The sequence below is a fragment of the Crotalus tigris genome, unplaced genomic scaffold (assembly GCF_016545835.1).
Source record: "Crotalus tigris isolate CLP2741 ecotype Arizona unplaced genomic scaffold, ASM1654583v1 scf7180000022970.308977840:1548163, whole genome shotgun sequence".
In the NCBI taxonomy this organism is placed as follows: Eukaryota; Metazoa; Chordata; class Lepidosauria; order Squamata; family Viperidae; genus Crotalus; species Crotalus tigris.
The window spans coordinates 269,091-286,602 of record NW_024099557.1 but is presented as its reverse complement, the minus strand read 5'-3'; the positions used below and the strand labels follow the sequence as shown (position 1 = coordinate 286,602).

The 17,512-nt window shown below is 45.6% G+C and overlaps 1 protein-coding gene across 2 annotated transcripts in view; it reads left to right on the top strand.

Moving 5' to 3' along the window:
- Positions 1 to 17,512, top strand: part of CELF5 (CUGBP Elav-like family member 5) — a 94,645-nt gene that overhangs the window by 65,462 nt on the left and 11,671 nt on the right. Inside the window, exons 4-8 of one of the 2 annotated variants that reach the window (XM_039319317.1) lie at positions 11,317 to 11,445; positions 12,961 to 13,040; positions 14,141 to 14,287; positions 16,011 to 16,152; positions 17,077 to 17,223. In XM_039319317.1, coding sequence (XP_039175251.1) covers positions 11,317 to 11,445; positions 12,961 to 13,040; positions 14,141 to 14,287; positions 16,011 to 16,152; positions 17,077 to 17,223 — 645 coding nt within the window. Of the gene's footprint in view, positions 1 to 11,316; positions 11,446 to 12,960; positions 13,041 to 14,140; positions 14,288 to 15,980; positions 16,153 to 17,076; positions 17,224 to 17,512 lie in introns of both variants that reach the window. The other variant, XM_039319316.1, reaches the window with a different exon arrangement.

The window sequence follows — 17,512 nt, the reverse complement described above, 5'->3', positions numbered from 1 at the left end:
TTGGCAAATTTTGTTGCCAAGTGAGATAGTTGTTAAGGGAGTATTGTCCCACTTTACAACCTGGATAACCACCACACCCCCACAATAAATCAGTTTTAGACTCAATTATTTTCACTGATTTATTGACAATGTGAAGCTACAGGCAGTCCTTGACATACAACCCACAATCGGAGCCGGAACCTCAATGCAGTCATAAAGAAAGACTTCGCTGATAAAATGGATAGGCAGTCCTCCCTTTACGACAACCAAGGCCCAAATTTCCATGCTAAGTGAGACGCTGAAGTGAGTTTTGTCTCGTTTCATGACATTTTTTGCCACGTTTGTTAAGTGAATCACTGCAAGTGGTTCAATTAGTAAACACGGTTGTTAAGTGAATCTCGTTTCCCCCATTGATTTTGCTGGTTAGGAGGTTGCAAAAAGGGGATCACGTGACCCCCCCGGGACGCCGCAACCGTCACAAATATGAACCAGTTGCCAAGCATCTGAATTTTGATCACGTTACAACGGTCGTTTAAGTGTGAGTCATTTTTTGTCAGTGCTGTTGTAACTTTGAACGGTCACTAAATCAATGATTGTAAGTCAAGGATTACCTGGAGCTTTTGGTGAGGTCTGTCTTAACTTCCAACAGTCACTAAGCGACAAGTCATAAATTGAGGACTCGCTGTATAGATTTAATGGTGTAAGTAGTTTGCTTTAGCTGAGAAAGATTTCTGTTTACTGATGAAGAACAGGAGAAGAAAGTGTTTAGAAGAAACTTGATGTGTCTTTCTTAGTTTTTGCAGCCTGACAATTTGCTAGAGCAGGGGTCCCCAATCCCTGGGCTGTGGACCAGTACCAGGCTGCAGCATGCCAGTGTGGAAAGTCAGCCCCCCCCCCCCAGAGAAGGAAATATTAAAAGGGCAGAAAAATATATTTCCTCAAAGGATCTTAAAGAGGCAGAAAAGCAGGCCCAGTTTTCTTAATGGCCCCTGGTCTCCCTCCCCCCAGGCAGAGGCCAGCTCTGTAGAAATGCAGATGTAAACCATCTAAGAAGGTTGGAGGCCCCAGCTAGAAGATTAAGAAGATAAAGACACCTAATCTACTCTAAAACGGGACATAATAGGATTAAACCACAGATAGCAAAGGGCACACTCAGACTCAGGTCAAAGTTCATGCCACAGGAACAACTCCAAACAAAAGGCTCAAGAAGGTATAAAAACCCACTCCCTACATGTGCTCACTCTCTTTTCTTCCAGAGCCATCTTCCTGTCTGGCTCTCCTCTTCAATAAACTGCAACCTTCTTTCTAAAGCAGTCGCCATGTTGTTTATTCCCGGCTTGGACTGAACCATGATGAAGACTTTTCTTTCAACACCAGCAACCGGTCCGCACAAACAAGCAAAGCCCCATTCGCGGGGTGCAGGCAGCAGACAAAACCATGCCCCCTTCGGTCCGTGGAAAAACCTCTCTCCACGGAACCGGTCCCCGGTGCCCAAAAAGTTGGGGGCCTCTGTGTTAGAGGGCAAAGTAGTTCCTAGCTATTTATCAGATCTGACTGAGATCTAGTGCTGCACCAAAGAGGAAGATCATGATTGCACGTCCTTAACGGTCTTCACACTTTTAATTAAAATAGCCAAGCAAGGAAACTGAGAAAGGTGTCTATTGAGTGCCACAATCCTTATTTCTGGTTTTCTTACCTAGGCAATTTCTGTTTGCATAGAAAATAAAACCACCACACCTTTGGAGTTTTTTTTTTGTTTGTTTTAAACCAGCTCTGATCAGATTTTGTACTTTATCTCCACAAAGAGAGGCAGGAAAAACTCCCCTCAAGGGAAAAGACCTCCCGCTGAATTTTTTCCTCCCAATCTTCTCTAGATGATAGGATCGTCCAGAAAACGAGAAGCCCTAGACCAGAGGTCTTCAAACGTGGCCCTTTTATGACTGGTGGACTTCAACTCCCAGAATTCCTCAGCCAGCGTGCCTGGCTGAGGAATTCTGGGAGTTGAAGTCCACCAGTCATAAAAGGGCCACGTTTGAAGACTCCTGGGCTAGATCCTTCCCTCCCAGCCTACCTCATAAGATTGTTGTTAGATTCAGACAGAGGAGACCTTGATTTTAATCTGTTTTCAATAAGGCAGAATATTTGCATCTCAGAGTTGAAATGAGGAGTCCTTCGTGCTCTCTGAGGTTGGTTGTTTTCTGGCAAGGAGGAGAAGGAGGAGGAGGAAATTGGGGTTGGGGAAGAAATGAATAGATCCAATTTCCGCATTCCAAATCACCTACATTTAATTATTGCCTTCTAAATCTTCAGCCATAGAAGCCAGCTGGATGACAATGGACCAATCCCTTCTTCTCAGCCCAAAAGGGAGGATCGAGTAGTGGTGAAAGCATAAGACTAGGAGTGGAGAGACGCAGGGCACGAATGTTGTGGGGATGGGTACAGTACCTATAGAAGTAGTCCTTGGCTTACAACTATTCGTTTAGTGACCGTTGGAAGTTACAATGAAAAAAGCGACTTATGACCATTTTTCACACTTACGACTGTTGCAGCATCCCCAGGGTCCCGTGGTCAAGATTCAAATGCTTGGCAACTGGTTCACATTTATGATGGTTGCAATGTCCTGGGGTTATGTGATCCCCTTTTGCGAGGACTACCGTATTTCCCCGAAAGTAAGGCCTACACCAACCATAAGCCCTAGCTTGATTTTGGGGGTGTGCCTAATATAAGCCCTATCCCCAAAATAAGCCCTAGTTATAGGGCGAGGCACACACCTAAAAATCAAGCTAGGGCAGGGGTGGGGTGTGGAGCTGCTCCACCTGCCCCGCACCCACTCATCTTGAAGCCAGGCCTCTCCTTGCTGGCCCAATTCTTCTTCTGAGGCCTTTTCTGCAGCCAGACCTGCGTTTCTCAGTCACAGGGCTTTCCGGAAGGACTCTTCAGCCAAGAACCGAGCTATGGATTCAATCCATAGCTCAGTTCTGGAAGACCTCAGCAGCCGAGCACCAAGCTAAGGATTGAATCCATAGCTCGGTACTCGGCTGCTTAGGCCTTTTGGAAAGGCCTGACTGCAAAATGCAGGCCCAAATGCAGCTGCAGAACTCCGGCCCCAGAAGAAGTGGACCGGCTGGGTGGGGCTGTCGGTGCCAGAGGTGAGGTAAGGCCTACCCCGAAAATAAGACTTAGTGCCTCTTTTGGAGGCAAAAAATAAAATAAGACCCGGTCTTATTTTCAGGGAAACACGGTATCAGTATAAGATTGGCAGCACCAGGCCAGTCATCAACCAGCACCATGGACAGCTCCACATGAAGTTCAGGCTGGGGAATCCGACAAGCCAGATCCCATCTGGGTTTCAACAGTGGAGAATATTTGTAGCTCTGTGGAATCGAACTGCAGAGTCCTCGGCGCCCTCTCTGAGCTCGGTTGTTTTCTTGCCGACATCTCATGACCCACTAGGTAACATTATCAGTGCTCAGCACTCTAGTTGGGTCATAAAATGTCCGCAAGAAAACAACCAAGTTCAGAGTGCATGAAGAATTGTACTTTCTTGGTTTATTAAGCAACAAGCCATTCTGAACAGAGATCTTAGTGATGATGATGATGATGATGATAATGATAATAATGAAGTTGGAAGGGATCTTGGAGGTCTTAATAGATTCAGCTTTGGGCTCTTCTCTGGCCATCTCCTAATTGATAGTAATCCTAAGAAAATTCAAGAAGAGCAGACTTGGAAAGGAAATTCATTCCCAATGATCAGGGTGATTGGCCCAAAGACACCCAGCCAGCTTTCATGTCTAAGGCAGGACTAGAACTCACCATCTCCTGGTGATTGGCCCAAAGTCACCCAGCTGGCTTTCATGCCTAAGGCAGGACTAGAACTCACCATCTCCTGGTGATTGGCCCAAAGTCACCCAGCCGGCTTTCATGCCTAAGGTAGGACTAGAACTCACCATTTCCTGGTGATTGGCCCAAAGTCACGTAGCTGGCTTTCATGCCTAAGGCAGGACTAGAACTCACCATCTCCTGGTGATTGGCCCAAAGTCACCCAGCCGGCTTTCATGTCTAAGGCAGGACTAGAACTCACCATCTCCTGGTGATTGGCCCAAAGTCACCCAGCCGGCTTTCATGTCTAAGGCAGGACTAGAACTCACCATCTCCTGGTGATTGGCCCAAAGTCACCCAGCCGGCTTTCATGTCTAAGGCAGGACTAGAACTCACCATCTCCTGGTGATTGGCCCAAAGTCACCCAGCCGGCTTTCATGTCTAAGGCAGGACTAGAACTCACCATCTCCTGGTGATTGGCCCAAAGTCACCCAGCCGGCTTTCATGCCTAAGGCAGGACTAGAACTCACCATCTCCTGGTGATTGGCCCAAAGTCACCCAGCCGGCTTTCATGTCTAAGGCCGGACTAGAACTCACCATCTCCTGGTGATTGGCCCAAAGTCACCCAGCCGGCTTTCATGTCTAAGGCAGGACTAGAACTCACCATCTCCTGGTGATTGGTCACCATGTCTAAGGCAGGACTAGAACTCACCATCTCCTGGTGATTGGCCCAAAGTCACCCAGCCGGCTTTCATGTCTAAGGCAGGACTAGAACTCACCATCTCCTGGTGATTGGCCAAAGTCACCCAGCCGGCTTTCATGTCTAAGGCGGACTAGAACTCACATCTCCTGGTGATTGGCCCAAAGTCACCCAGCCGGCTTTCATGCCTAAGGCAGGACTAGAACTCACCATCTCCTGGTGATTGGCCCAAAGTCACCCAGCCGGCTTTCATGTCTAAGGCAGGACTAGAACTCACCATCTCCTGGTGATTGGCCCAAAGTCACCCAGTAAGCTTTCATGCCTAAGGCAGGACTAGAACTCACCATCTCCGGGTGATGGACCCAAAGTCACACAGATGGCTTTCCTGCCTATGGCGGGGGCCATAACCTACAGATATCTGGTTTCTAGGCCTGCACTTACACCACTCTACCAAACTGGCTCTCATTCTTCCTTATTCACAAGAAAAAGTACCAAGTTACCTTTGAGATGCTCGGGCATGGAAGAAGCATTGAAATTAGGTGATTCCTATGTATTAAGCAGGCACAAATATCTACCATCTAAATCTTCAAACAGGAAAGTCAACATATGAAATCTTACCATCTTGCTTTGTGAATCAGCCCCGTTGGTTCACTAGGAGGAGGCTGTTATAATTTTTGCAAACTATATGGATCGTTCTCTGGGAGGATAAAATTTGGGGAAGACCAGCTAGTTTATTTTCTTTCTCGGCTTCTCTCTCTCTCTTTCTTTTCTTCCTTCCTTCCTTTTCATCTTCCTTTTCTTCTGCCTTCCTTCCTCCTTCCTTTCCTTTCTTCCTCCTTCCCTCCCTTGTCATTCTTTTTTTCTTCCTTTTTTTCTTCATCTTCCTTTTCTTTCCTTTCTTTCTTCTGCCTTCCTTTTCTCCTTCTTTCCTCCCTCCCTCTCTCCTTTCCTTCCTTCCTCCCTCCCTCCTTCCTTTCTTTTTCTCTTTTTCTTTTTCTTCGATCCTTCCTTTTTTCTTCCTCATCTTTCCTTCCTTCCTTCCTTCCTTCCTTCCTTCCTTCCTTCCTTCCTTCCTTCCTTCCTTCCTTCCTTCCTTCCCTTCCCTTCCTTTCTTTTTTTCCTTTGCTTCTTTCTTTCCTTTTTTTTAATATTTGTAATCTTCTTCCGTGAGAAAGGACTTTCAGACGATTGTATTCTCCAACGCACAACGCTATCCATAAATTGCTTCTGAGACATTGTCAGGTTGCATTATTTCCCCTTCTGAATAAATCCTTCCGATCCTGTCATTTACAATAAGGAGGCTTCCCATGAAGCCATTTAGAAGCTCCAAGATGGATCTGCTCAATCTTGGCGGGCCTCACCCCCCCTCCAGGGCCCTCTGAGGTCTCCTTTTGGTATGTGACATTTCACACTTAATCCTTCCGCATTCAGATGACCCCTCCATTTGCGATCCGCTTGACCTCCCATGTGAGTGGTCACGTGCCTTGAACAATTGGCTTCCATCTTTCCCGTGAGTAACAGCTGGAGCTTTTGGGGGAAGTCAAAAGCAGAAATCCAAAGGGGGCTAGAAAAACAAAAGTCTCTTTATTAATATAACACCAAGAAGATTTAGCCGGCGGTTGTACTTTGATCGGAGGATCGGCTTTTACAAAGCGACTGGTAAACCATCAGAGGGAAAAAATGTCTGCCATAAATTAAGCAAAAAGGCCAAATGTCCTTTTTCCAAATCTCCTTGTACAGATAGTCCTCAGTTTATGACCCCAATGGAGCCCACTATTTCCGTTGGCGAGAGAGACATTTGTGAAGCGGGTTTTGCCCCATTTTATGACCTTTTTTTGCCAGTTGCTAAGTGAATCACTCTGCAACGTTAGGAACACGGTTGTTAAGTCAATTAACGGTTGTTAAGTCAATCTGGCTTTGCTTGTCAGAAGGTCACATGACCTGGGGATGCTGCCACCGTCGTAAGTGCGAGTCAGTTGCCAAGCGTTCTGAATTTTTTTTTTTATTAAATTTTTATTAAGTACAAAGAAAAAACAAGGATTAAAAACATTGCACATGGTAAATCGTCTTTGACTGACATCTCAGTCCATATTGTACATTAATTACATATAATATACCTATATACAACTATACATTTCTAGTCTCTATCTCAGTTTATCTCTTTACTGTGACCTCCATTTTTTTCCCTCCATCTATAAAATTTATTCCATATTCGATAAAATTCTGCTTCTTCCTGATTTGTTAATCTTTTAGTTATCCTATCTAGTTCTGCGCAATACATAATTTTCTTTATTAGTGCTTCCCCACTCGGTACTTCCATTGCTTTCCACTTTTGAGCAAATAGTATCCAAGCGTTCTGAATTTTGATCACGTGATCACGGGGATGCTGCGACGGTTGTAAGTGTGAAAAACGGTCCTAGGTCACTTTTTTCAGTGCCGTTGTAACTTTGAACGGTCGCTAAATGAACTGTTGTAGGTCGAGGACTACCTGTAATTTAAGAATCAAAATATATGTTAAGGAGGGAGGTTCAGAAACGAAGGTTCGTAAAGGAAGGTGAAAAAACACAGCCAGTGATCACAATCCGTTGTCAAAGCCCTGACCCCCTTGTTATGTGGATTGTCACACCTCTGTGGACCCTGCTAGTTTCCACTTTAGTTCCTCAGACGGCAGAAAACGTTATTTATTCCCTGATACAAAGATAGATCACTCCCTTGCAACATGCTTTTATTTTATTTTATTTTATTTGTTTCTTGCTTTTATTATTATAACTCAAGTGGGCTAACCTTTCTGATGCTTCTTCCTCCTTCTGTTTTTCCCATTAAAAAAAAACCTGTGAGGTAGGTTGGGTTGCAAGAGAGAGGAACGAGCCCAAAGTCTCCCAGCCAACTTTTATGCCTAACGCAGGATTAGAACTCACCATCTCCTGATCCTTGGCCCAAAGTCAGCCAGCTGGCTTTCATGGCTAAAAGGCAAGATTAGAATTCATCTTCACATTCTGATTGGCCCAAAGTCAGCCAGCTGACTTTTGAGTCTAAGGTGCGACTAGAATTCACAGTCGCCTAGTGGTTGGCAAAAAGTCAGCCAGCTGGCCTTCAGGCCTAAGGCGGAACTAGAACTCACAGTCTCTTGGTGAATGGTTCAAAGTCATCCAGCTGGCTTTTGTGCCCAAGGTGGGACTAGAACTCACGGTCTCCTAGTAATTGGCCCAAAGTCAGCCAGCTGGCTTTCATGCCTAAGGCAGAACCAGAACTCACCATCTCCTAGTAACAGGCCCAAAGTCACTCAGCAGCCTTCATGGCTAAGGCAGGACTAGAATTCACTGTCTCCTTGTGACTGGCCCAAAATCACCCAGCTGGCTTTAGCGTCCCAGGCAGCTCTACAACTCACCATGTCCTGGTTTCTAGACTGCTCCCTTCACCATTACACCAACCTGGCTTTCTTAAACTAATTTTAAGGATTGAATTTTCCCCCTTTGTGCCCTTTCTCAGCCTTCAGGAGTCTACTGAAAGTAATAATAATAATAATAATAATAATAATAATAATAATAATAATCTGAAATAGAATAGAATCGCTGCTCAACACTGTCCGTATATATAGCCAAGATATTGTAATGGAGTTTGGCTTGGACAAATGTGCCACACTTACTATCAAACAAGGAAAAATAATGAAAACTGAAGGAATCAAGATGCCCCGCGAAAATAACATTAAGAGTCTGGATGAGGAAGAGTACTACAAATACTTGGGTATCCTTCAAGCTGACAACATCAAGCACACTGAAGTCAAGAAAAAGATTAGAGGTGAATACATCAAGAGAGTAAAGAAGATCTTAAAGTCCAAACTCAATGGAGGAAATACCATAAGGGCAATCAACACCTGGGCAATCCCAGTCATTAGGTACACAGCTGGAATAGTGGACTGGACTCAAGCAGAACTAAAAGCAATGGATAGGCAGACCAGAAAAATAATGACAATGAATCATGCCATTCATCCACGCAGTGACATTGATAGACTTTATCTACCAAGGTGGGCGTGGAATGCTACAAGTACATCAGATAGTTGAAGAAGAAAAAAATGGCTTTGGAAGAATATCTGAAGAACAATGATGAAGATGCACTGAAATTAGTATATCAGGAAGGCTTACTAACTACTGGAGAGACCAAACTGGCCTACAAGACAGACCAAATGAAGAACAGAATAGAGGCATGGGAAGACAAAGCACTACATGGCCAATACATGAAAAAATAGCTGGAAAAGCAGATAATAATAAAACCTGGCAATGGCTAAGAGCAGGAAAATTGAAGAAAGAGACCGAGGGACTAATTCTGGCTGCACAAGACCAAGCCTTAAGGACAATGCATACAAAGTCAAAATTGAGAAGACAGCAACAGACAGTAAGTGCCGCTTATGCAAAGAAGCTGAAGAAACAGTGGACCACTTGGTAAGCTGTTGCAAGAAGATTGCACAGACTGATTACAAGCAGCGGCATGACAAAGTAGCAACAATGGTGCATTGGAAGATCTGCAAAAAATATCATTTGCCTGTAAGCAAAAACTGGTGGGATCATAAAATAGAGAAAGTCATAGAAAATAATAAAATTAAACTGCTCTGGGACTTCAGAATTCAAACAGACAAGCACCTGCAACATAACACACCAGACTTAACAATTGTCGATAAGAAAGACAAAAAATTCTGGATAGTGGACGTGGCAGTGCCTGGAGATAGCAGAATAGAAGAGAAAGAACTGGAGAAGATAACAAAATACAAAGACCTACAAATAGAAATAGAAAGACTGTGGCAAAAGCAAGCAAGGGTAGTACCAATAGTCATAGCTCCTTAGGTGCAATCCCAAAACAACTGGAGCACCACTTGAACACCATTGGCATTGACAAATTCGCTATTAGTCAATTGCAAAAGGCGGCCTTATTAGGAACTGCTTCCATCCTGCGACGATATCTGTAATACCATCAAACATCCACATCTACCTATCCCAGATCCTGGGTAAGGACTCGATAGGTAGACAAAACGCCAAATCCAGTCTGAACATCTGGCTGACTGTGTGATGATCCATAATAATAATAATAATAATAATAATAATAATAATAATAATAATAAGAAGAAGAAGAAGAAGAAGAAGAAGAAGAAGAAGAAGAAGAAGAACTGCTTCCATCCTGTGACGATATCTGTAATACCATCAAACATCCACATCTGCCTATCCCAGGTCCTGGGTAAGAATTCAATAGGTAGACAAAACGCCAAATCCAGTCTGAACATCTGGCTGACTGTGCGATGATCCATAATAATAATAATAATAATAATAATAATAATAATAATAATAATAATAATAATAATAATAATAGGAACTGCTTCCATCCTGTGACGATATCTGTAATACCTTCAAACATCCACATCTGCCTATCCCAGGTCCTGGGTAAGGACTCAATAGGTAGACAAAATGCCAAATCCAGTCTGAACATCTGGCTGACTGTGCGATGATCCATAATAATAATAATAATAATAATACAGTTGAAAGGGACTTTGGAGGTCTTCTAGTCCAACCCCCTGCTCGGGCAGGAAACCCTACAGTATATACCATTTCAGACAAATGGTTGTCCAGTCTCTTCTTAAAAACTTCCAGTGTTGGAGCATTCACCGCTTCTGGAGGCAGGTTGTTCCAGTGGTTAATTGTTCTCACTGTCAGGAAGTTTCTCCTTAATTCCAGGTTGCTTCTCTCCTTAATTAGTTTCCATCCGTTCCTTCTTGTCCTGCCTTCAGGGGCTTTGGAGAATAGCTTGACTCCCTCTTCTTTGGGGCAGTCCCTGAGATACTGGAAGATGGCTATCATGTCCCCCCTCGTCTTTCTCTTCATTAAACTAGACAGACCCAATTCCAGCAACCGTTCCTTATATGTTTTAGCCCAGTGATGGCGAATCTTTTAGAGACCGAGTGCCCCAAAACTGGCCCTGTCCCTGCTCCATCCCCCTGCCCGCCCCTGCTCTGCCCCCCCACCCCCCGCCCCGCCTGCCCACAGGACCACTCACTGCCTCCAGAGCCCACTGCAGATCGCCCAGGCAGCCCAGCAGCGCTATTGTAGCCACACCCTCTGCCCGCACCCTGCAGCATCAACTGCATGATGGGGTGTGAGGGCAGAGTCTTGTCTACGCTGCCTGGCTGCCATGTCCTTGGCTGCGCTGCTCTGTGTGGGCCATGCTCGGGGGCGACTCTCTTCCAGGGGGGTTGCTGGAGAGGAGGGGGTCGCAGGGGGAGGCAAGGCTGGGGCAACAGCATGTGTGCCCACAGAGAGGGCAAAGAATGCCACCTCTGGCACCCGTGCCATAGGTTCGCCACCATTGTTTTAGCCTCCAGCCCCCTGATCACCTTCTCTGCATTTTCTAGAGCAGTGGTTCTCAACCTTTTTTAATGCCGTGACCCCCAACCGGTCGTAAGTCGAGGACTACTCAATTGGTCATAAGTCGAGGACTACTCAACTGGTACAGCACCGTTTGCAGAATGGGACTTTGGGCGGGCTCCGCAGGGCAGAGACAGCCTGGACAATTCCTATTGGCTTTTGAAAGCCAATAGAGTTAGACTCTATTCAAGAGAGTCTATTCTATTGGCTTTCAAAAGCCAATAGAATAAAAGGGAGTAGCACAGCTAAGGAAGAGGGGGGAAAAATGGCGGACTGCGTTGTTTGGCGACCCCCGTGAAATGGTCGTTCGGCCCCAAATGGGGTCCTGACCCACAGGTTGAGAACCATTGTTCTAGAGTCTCAACATTTTTTTTTTTTGATGGTTGATGGTGCTGTGTCCTTTTCTTCTAGGAGACAGGAAACTTTTTGTGGGCATGTTGAATAAACAGCAGTCCGAAGAAGACATTCTATGTCTCTTTGAACCTTTCGGGGTCATTGACGAATGCACAGTGCTTAGAGGTCCGGATGGAAACAGCAAAGGTGAGTTCAACGTCTTCGATCCAACTGCGGCTCTCCAGGTGATTTTTTTTAAAAAAAAATCCCTCCCCTTTTCTTTGGGTTTTACCTGCAGCACCCCAGTGTGCTACCGTCTGGGTTGTGATTGTGTCAAGGGTGCAGTGAGCCTCTGGAACAGTGGTTCTCAACCTTTTTAATGCCGCAACCCCCAACCGGTCATAAGTCGAGGACTACTCAACCGGTCGTAAGTCGAGGACTACTCAACTGGCGCAGCACCGTTTGCAGAATGGGACTTTTGGCGGGCTCAGCAGGGCAGACACAGCCTGGACAATTCCTATTGGCTTTTGAAAGCCAATAGAGTTAGACTCTATTCAAGAGAGTCTATTCTATTGGCTTTCAAAAGCCAATAGAATAAAAGGGAGTAGCACAGCTAAGAAAAAGGTGGATAAAAAGGCGGACTGCGTTGTTTGGCGACCCCCGTGAAATGGTCGTTCGACCCCAAATGGGGTCCCGACCCACAGGTTGAGAACCACTGCTCTGGAAGAAGAAAAGATGTTTTTTTTTGTCATGGCGAAGGAAAGATTTAATTCACGGTAGCCATCAGTATGTGATTTAAAAAAAACCCACATCGTTTTATGCGTGCCTGAACTATACAGAAAAGGGATGCAGCTTTGATTGCATCCCATGGCCCATCACGGCCTCTCTTTGCTCTAACTAAAATGCCCAGGGAACAATTCTTGCCATGTCAAAACATGCACAGAGTTGTGGGATTCTCATCTCCCTCTTCATTTAACAGAATAACAGAGTTGGGAGGGACCTTGGAGGTCATCTAGTCCAACCCCCTGCTCAGGCAGGAAATCCTATACCATTTCAGACATGGCTGTCCAGTCTCTTCTTTAAAATTTCCAGTGTTGGAGCATTTACATTTCTTTAGGGAAATTAAAATAGAATAGATCTGGAAGGGACCCTGGAGGTCTTCTAGTCCTGCCCTCTGCTCAAGCAGGAGAACCTACACCATCTCAGACAGGTGATTGTCTAGTCTTTTCTTAAAAATTTCTAGTGAAGCACCCACAATTTCTGGAGGCAAAACTGTTCCACTGGTTATTGTCCTCACTGTCAGGAAGTTTCTCCTTAATACCAGGTTGCTTCTCTCTTTGATCAGTTTCCAACCATGGTTTCTCATCCTTCCCTCTGGTGCTCTGGTGAACAGATTATCTGTTCTCACTCTCGGAAAATTTCACTTTAGTTCTTGTTAAAAATTCTGTTTTTATATATATATAGCACCACAGATCGAACAAAGTGTACAATCACCATGTACTTTCCTGCTTAACTGTTTTAACTGTAACAGGAAACAGGAAACTCTACTTAGGACAAAAGAACATCATAGAGTATATACTAAAGATCCAAATTTGTAAACACTGCCATCTACTGGCTCAACACTATTGTAGTTGTTGCACAAATATACATTTCAACAGTGAATTCCAACAGTTCTAGGCATCTTCTCTGTCTTAATCCTTGTTTAATCCTGTCCCTTTCCAGGTTGTGCCTTTGTTAAGTTTTCCTCGCACAACGAGGCCCAAGCAGCGATCCATGCGCTCCACGGCAGCCAAACCATGCCCGTGAGTAAACATCCAAGGTCTTGTCACAGGTCAGAGAAGACACACTGGCACCCCAGGTGGATAATTTAGCTCTGTTGCCATCTGGGTCAATGAACACTGAACAGGGGCAAACATCCAGACAGGAAGTTTGAATGCAGTGGGAGCTGCAACGTAGGGATCACGCTTGCTCTGAGTTTCAAAACACAGGGGAAACTTGAAAGGTGAACCCAAGGTGGATGGAGCTGAACCTCAATTTGCAAGTAAGGAGGTCCTCGACTTACAACCATTCGTTTAGTGACCTTTCCAAATTACAACTGCACAAAAAAGTGATTTACGACCCCGTTTCACCCTTATGACCCTTGCAGCATCCCCAGGGTCAGGTGATCAAAATTCAGAGGCTTGGCAACGATTCATATTTATGACGGTCGCAGTGTCCCATGGTCATGCGATCCCCTCTGGCGACTTTCTTACAAGCAAAATCAAGGGGGAAGCCAAATTCACTTAACAACCGTGTTACTGGCTTAACAACTGCAATGACTCACTTAGCAGCCGCAGGGCCCCAAAGAATAACAGAATTGGAAAGGGACTGTGGAGGTCTTCTAGTCCAACCCTCTGCTCCAGCAGGAAAACCTATAGACATAGTCCTCAACATATGACCGCCATTGAGCTCCCAATTTTTGCTGTTAAGTGAGACATTTGTGAAGTGACTTTTGCCCCATTTCTTGCCACAAGTTGTTAAATGAACCAGGGCTAGTAGCCCGGTTGTTAAGTGAATCTGGCTTCCCCACAGACATGGCTTGTCAGAAGGTCGCAAAAGGGGATCACATGACCCCAGGGTACTGCGACCGTCGTAAATAGGAGTCGGTTGCCAAGTGGCTGAATTTTGATCACATGACTGTGGGGGAGGCTGCAAGGATCATAAGTGTGAGAAACGGTCATATGTCACATGATTCAGTGCCATTGTAACTTTGGACGGTCGCTAAATGAACGGTTGTAAGTCGAGGACGGCCTGTACCATTCCAGAGAAACGGCTGTCCCATCTGTTTTTAAATCACTTTCCTCCCCCCCCCCCGAGTTTGTCCTCTCTTTTCCCACCCCACGCCTGCATTTTTGTCTAGCAGGGTGCTTCTTCCAGCCTCGTGGTGAAGTTTGCTGACACGGACAAGGAGCGGACGCTGCGGCGTGTGCAGCAGATGGTGGGGCAGCTTGGCATCCTCACCCCCTCCTTCACTTTGCCATTCAGCCCGTACAGCGCGTACGCTCAGGCGGTGAGTAAATTAATGGAATGCGGGCCAGCTTTCTGCCCGTCGGAACTGGGAAGCGGGGGCTGCCGCAGGGCCATCAGAACCAGCTGGGGTTCATGGTGAGAAGTGGCTTTCCAGGACGTCTGTAGCGTTTGCAACAAGGGAAAGTATGTGGAAAGTTGCAGGGACGTGCAAGAAAGGTTGCAATATTTAATCCGACTGTTTCAAATGCCAGCTTTACCGTCTTCCCCGGTTTTCCTGTCACTGCCCGTTTGCCATTCTTCCCTGCAAACGACCACAAAAGAAATAAATCGTTGCAATAAGCAGGCACATATTTTCAATTTTGCAGCTGCTAAGATTGTTGGCCGAGCAGGTACAAAAACAGCCAGGGAAATGATTGAAGCCCCTTGTCAATCAAGAGGAGTGCTGATTTACCAGCAGAGTATCAGGTAACTTAGAAGCTGAGGACTTGGCAGCAGATGACAATAGCCACCCATCAACCCCCCAATCAACAACTGAAAAGCCACACACAACAGGCACCACATAAATATCGCACAAAGAATAGTCCAAAGCACATACTCTGCTAGAGAAAAGTTATCTGAGGAGGGTGCTCCGGCACGAGTCCCTGTGGTCCCAGTGACTGACCCGGGTCGGATCCTGCGAAATAAATCCAGTATGCTGGATTTGTTTGGATTATGTACAAGGCGGCCTGCTCCAGCAGGGCAATTCTGAGTGGCATGCGACAATCACTGAGCAGAAACTCAGAGGAATATATCAGTTTTCTTTATTTTGAGGCTGGAAACCGCCCAGAATTGTACAGCTGGGTCTCCACTTACCACACTTCATTTAGTGACTGTTTGACATTACAACGACACTGAAAAAAGTGACTGTTTTTCACACATATGACTGTCGCAGCAGCTCCATATTCCCATGGTCAAAATTCGGATGCTTGGTAGTTGACTCATACTTATGGATGCTTGCAGTGCCCGGGGCTCATGGGATCCCCTTTTGTCACCTTCTGACAGTGGGGAAACCAGATTCACTTAAAAACCACATTACCACGTGAATCTATATTAGTAAGAACACTATCGAGCGATTAATTAACATATTGTTTAAGATAATGAACTATTATCTATGGTTTCTTGTTAAACACATGAACCCAGACATTATGCTGTTTGCTAAATATTGAGAATGTTATTTCGAAAAATCCTAACACCAACCCTAATCCCTAATCCTAACCTGAACCCCCAATCCCACCCCATTCCTAACATTCCTATAAAAACTAATAAAATTTATACAAAAAAAAGAACCACGTTACTCACTTAACAACGGTGGCAAGGAAGGTTGTAAAATGGGCAAAATTCACTGAACAACCATCTCACTTAACAACATAAATTTTGGGCTCAGTTGTGGCCGTAGGTCGTGGACTGTCTGCATTATGTTGAGGTCTGCTACTCCTCCCTTAATATCTTCTTTGCAAAATTTGTTTTTCACTTTGATACACCTCTGAATTCTCCCCGTCCTTCGGTGGGCCTAGCAAAGGGGTAGGCAACCTTGGCTCTTTTATGACTCGTGGACTTCAACTCCCAGAATTCCTGAGCCAGTCATGCTGAGGTGACAAGGAGAGGTTTCCATGCTGAGCCATACTGGCTCAGGAATTCTGGGAGTTGAAGTCCACAAGTCATAAAAGAGCCAAGGTTGCCTACCCCTGGCATAGCTATTTGCTTTTTTTCTTTCTTTCTGGCAGCTGATGCAGCAGCAGACGGTCCTCTCGGCTTCCCACGGTAGTTTTCTCAGTCCCAGCCTCACTTTTTCGCCGTGCCACATCCAGCAGATCGGCACCGTCAGCTTGAACGGCCTGCCAGCCGCTCCGATTGCACCAACCTCAGGTACGTGTGGCTGCAGGATTGATGAACCCAAAAGCAGATGGGAGGAGGTGCCAGCCCGAGGGAACCAGGCTGCAGGTTTCATTTCATTTCATTCATTCAATACGACTGTCTGACTCCGGTTGAGAAGAATTGAACTGATTGAGAAGTGTAAAACCACCCTTGGAATACTGCATCCAGTTTTGGTCGCCACAATATAAGAGGAGAGCCAGACAGGAAGATGGCTCTGGAAGAAAAGAGAGCGAGCACATGTAGGGAGTGGGTTTTTATACCCTCTGGAGCCTTTTGTTTGGAGTTGTTTCCTGTTCCTGTTTGAGGCTATTTCCTGTGTCATGTATTCTGACCTGAGTCTGGGTGTGCCCTTTGGCATCTGTGGGTAATCCTATTATGTCCTGCCTTAAACTTTGGGTGGGGTAGGTAGATTTTAGGTGTCTTTGTCTTCCTAAGCTTCTAGCTGGGGCCTCTACAGAGCTGGTTTCTGCTTGGGGGAGGGAGACTTGGGGCTATTAAGAAAAAACTGGGCATGCTTTCCTGACTCTTTAAGATCCTTTGAGGAAATATATTTTCCTGCCCTTTTAATATTTCCTTCTCTGGGGGGCTGACTTCCCACAGAAGGTAAGGAAAGGGGGAGGGAGGAGGATGAAAAGTAAACATAAAAGGATAAGATGATGACATAATAGAGAGACAATCAAAAGGACAGAAAAAGAAAAATAAGTAAAAAAGGAAGGACGAGGGAGAGAAAATGAAGGAAGGGAAGGAGGGTTGGAGAAAGAGAAAGGAAGGAAGGAAGAAAGGGAGGAAGGAAGGAAGGAAGGAAGGAAAGAAAGAAAGAAAGAAAGAAAGAAAGAAAGAAAGAAAGAAAGAAAGAAAGAAAGAGAAAAGCACCATCTTTTCCTTCTCCTGTCTTTTTATGTCTCCTTCCTGCAGGGTTACACTCACCTCCTCTGTTGGGCACAGCTGCTGTCCCAGGACTGGTCACCCCTATCAGCAACAGCTTTGCAGGAATGGTGGCCATTCCCAGCAGCCACCCTGCCTTGGAGACTGTTTATGCAAACGGGCTGGTCCCCTGCACAGGTAGGACCAAAAGGGGGAGGCTGCGGGCCAGTCTCTCTCCCCCCCCCCGGGGGGAGGTTCATGTAGAGGTGAGGAACCATGGCCCTTTTATGACTCGTGGACTTCAACTCCGAGAATTCCTGAGCCAGCCATGCTGAGGGGACAGGGAGAGGTTTCCAAGCTGAGCCATGCTGGCTCAGGAATTCTGGGAGTTGAAGTCCACGAGTCATAAAAGAGCCGAGGTTCCCCACCCCTGATATAGAGGCAACTGGTTGCAAGAACCCCGGAGACAAGGACAAGTTAGTCTGTG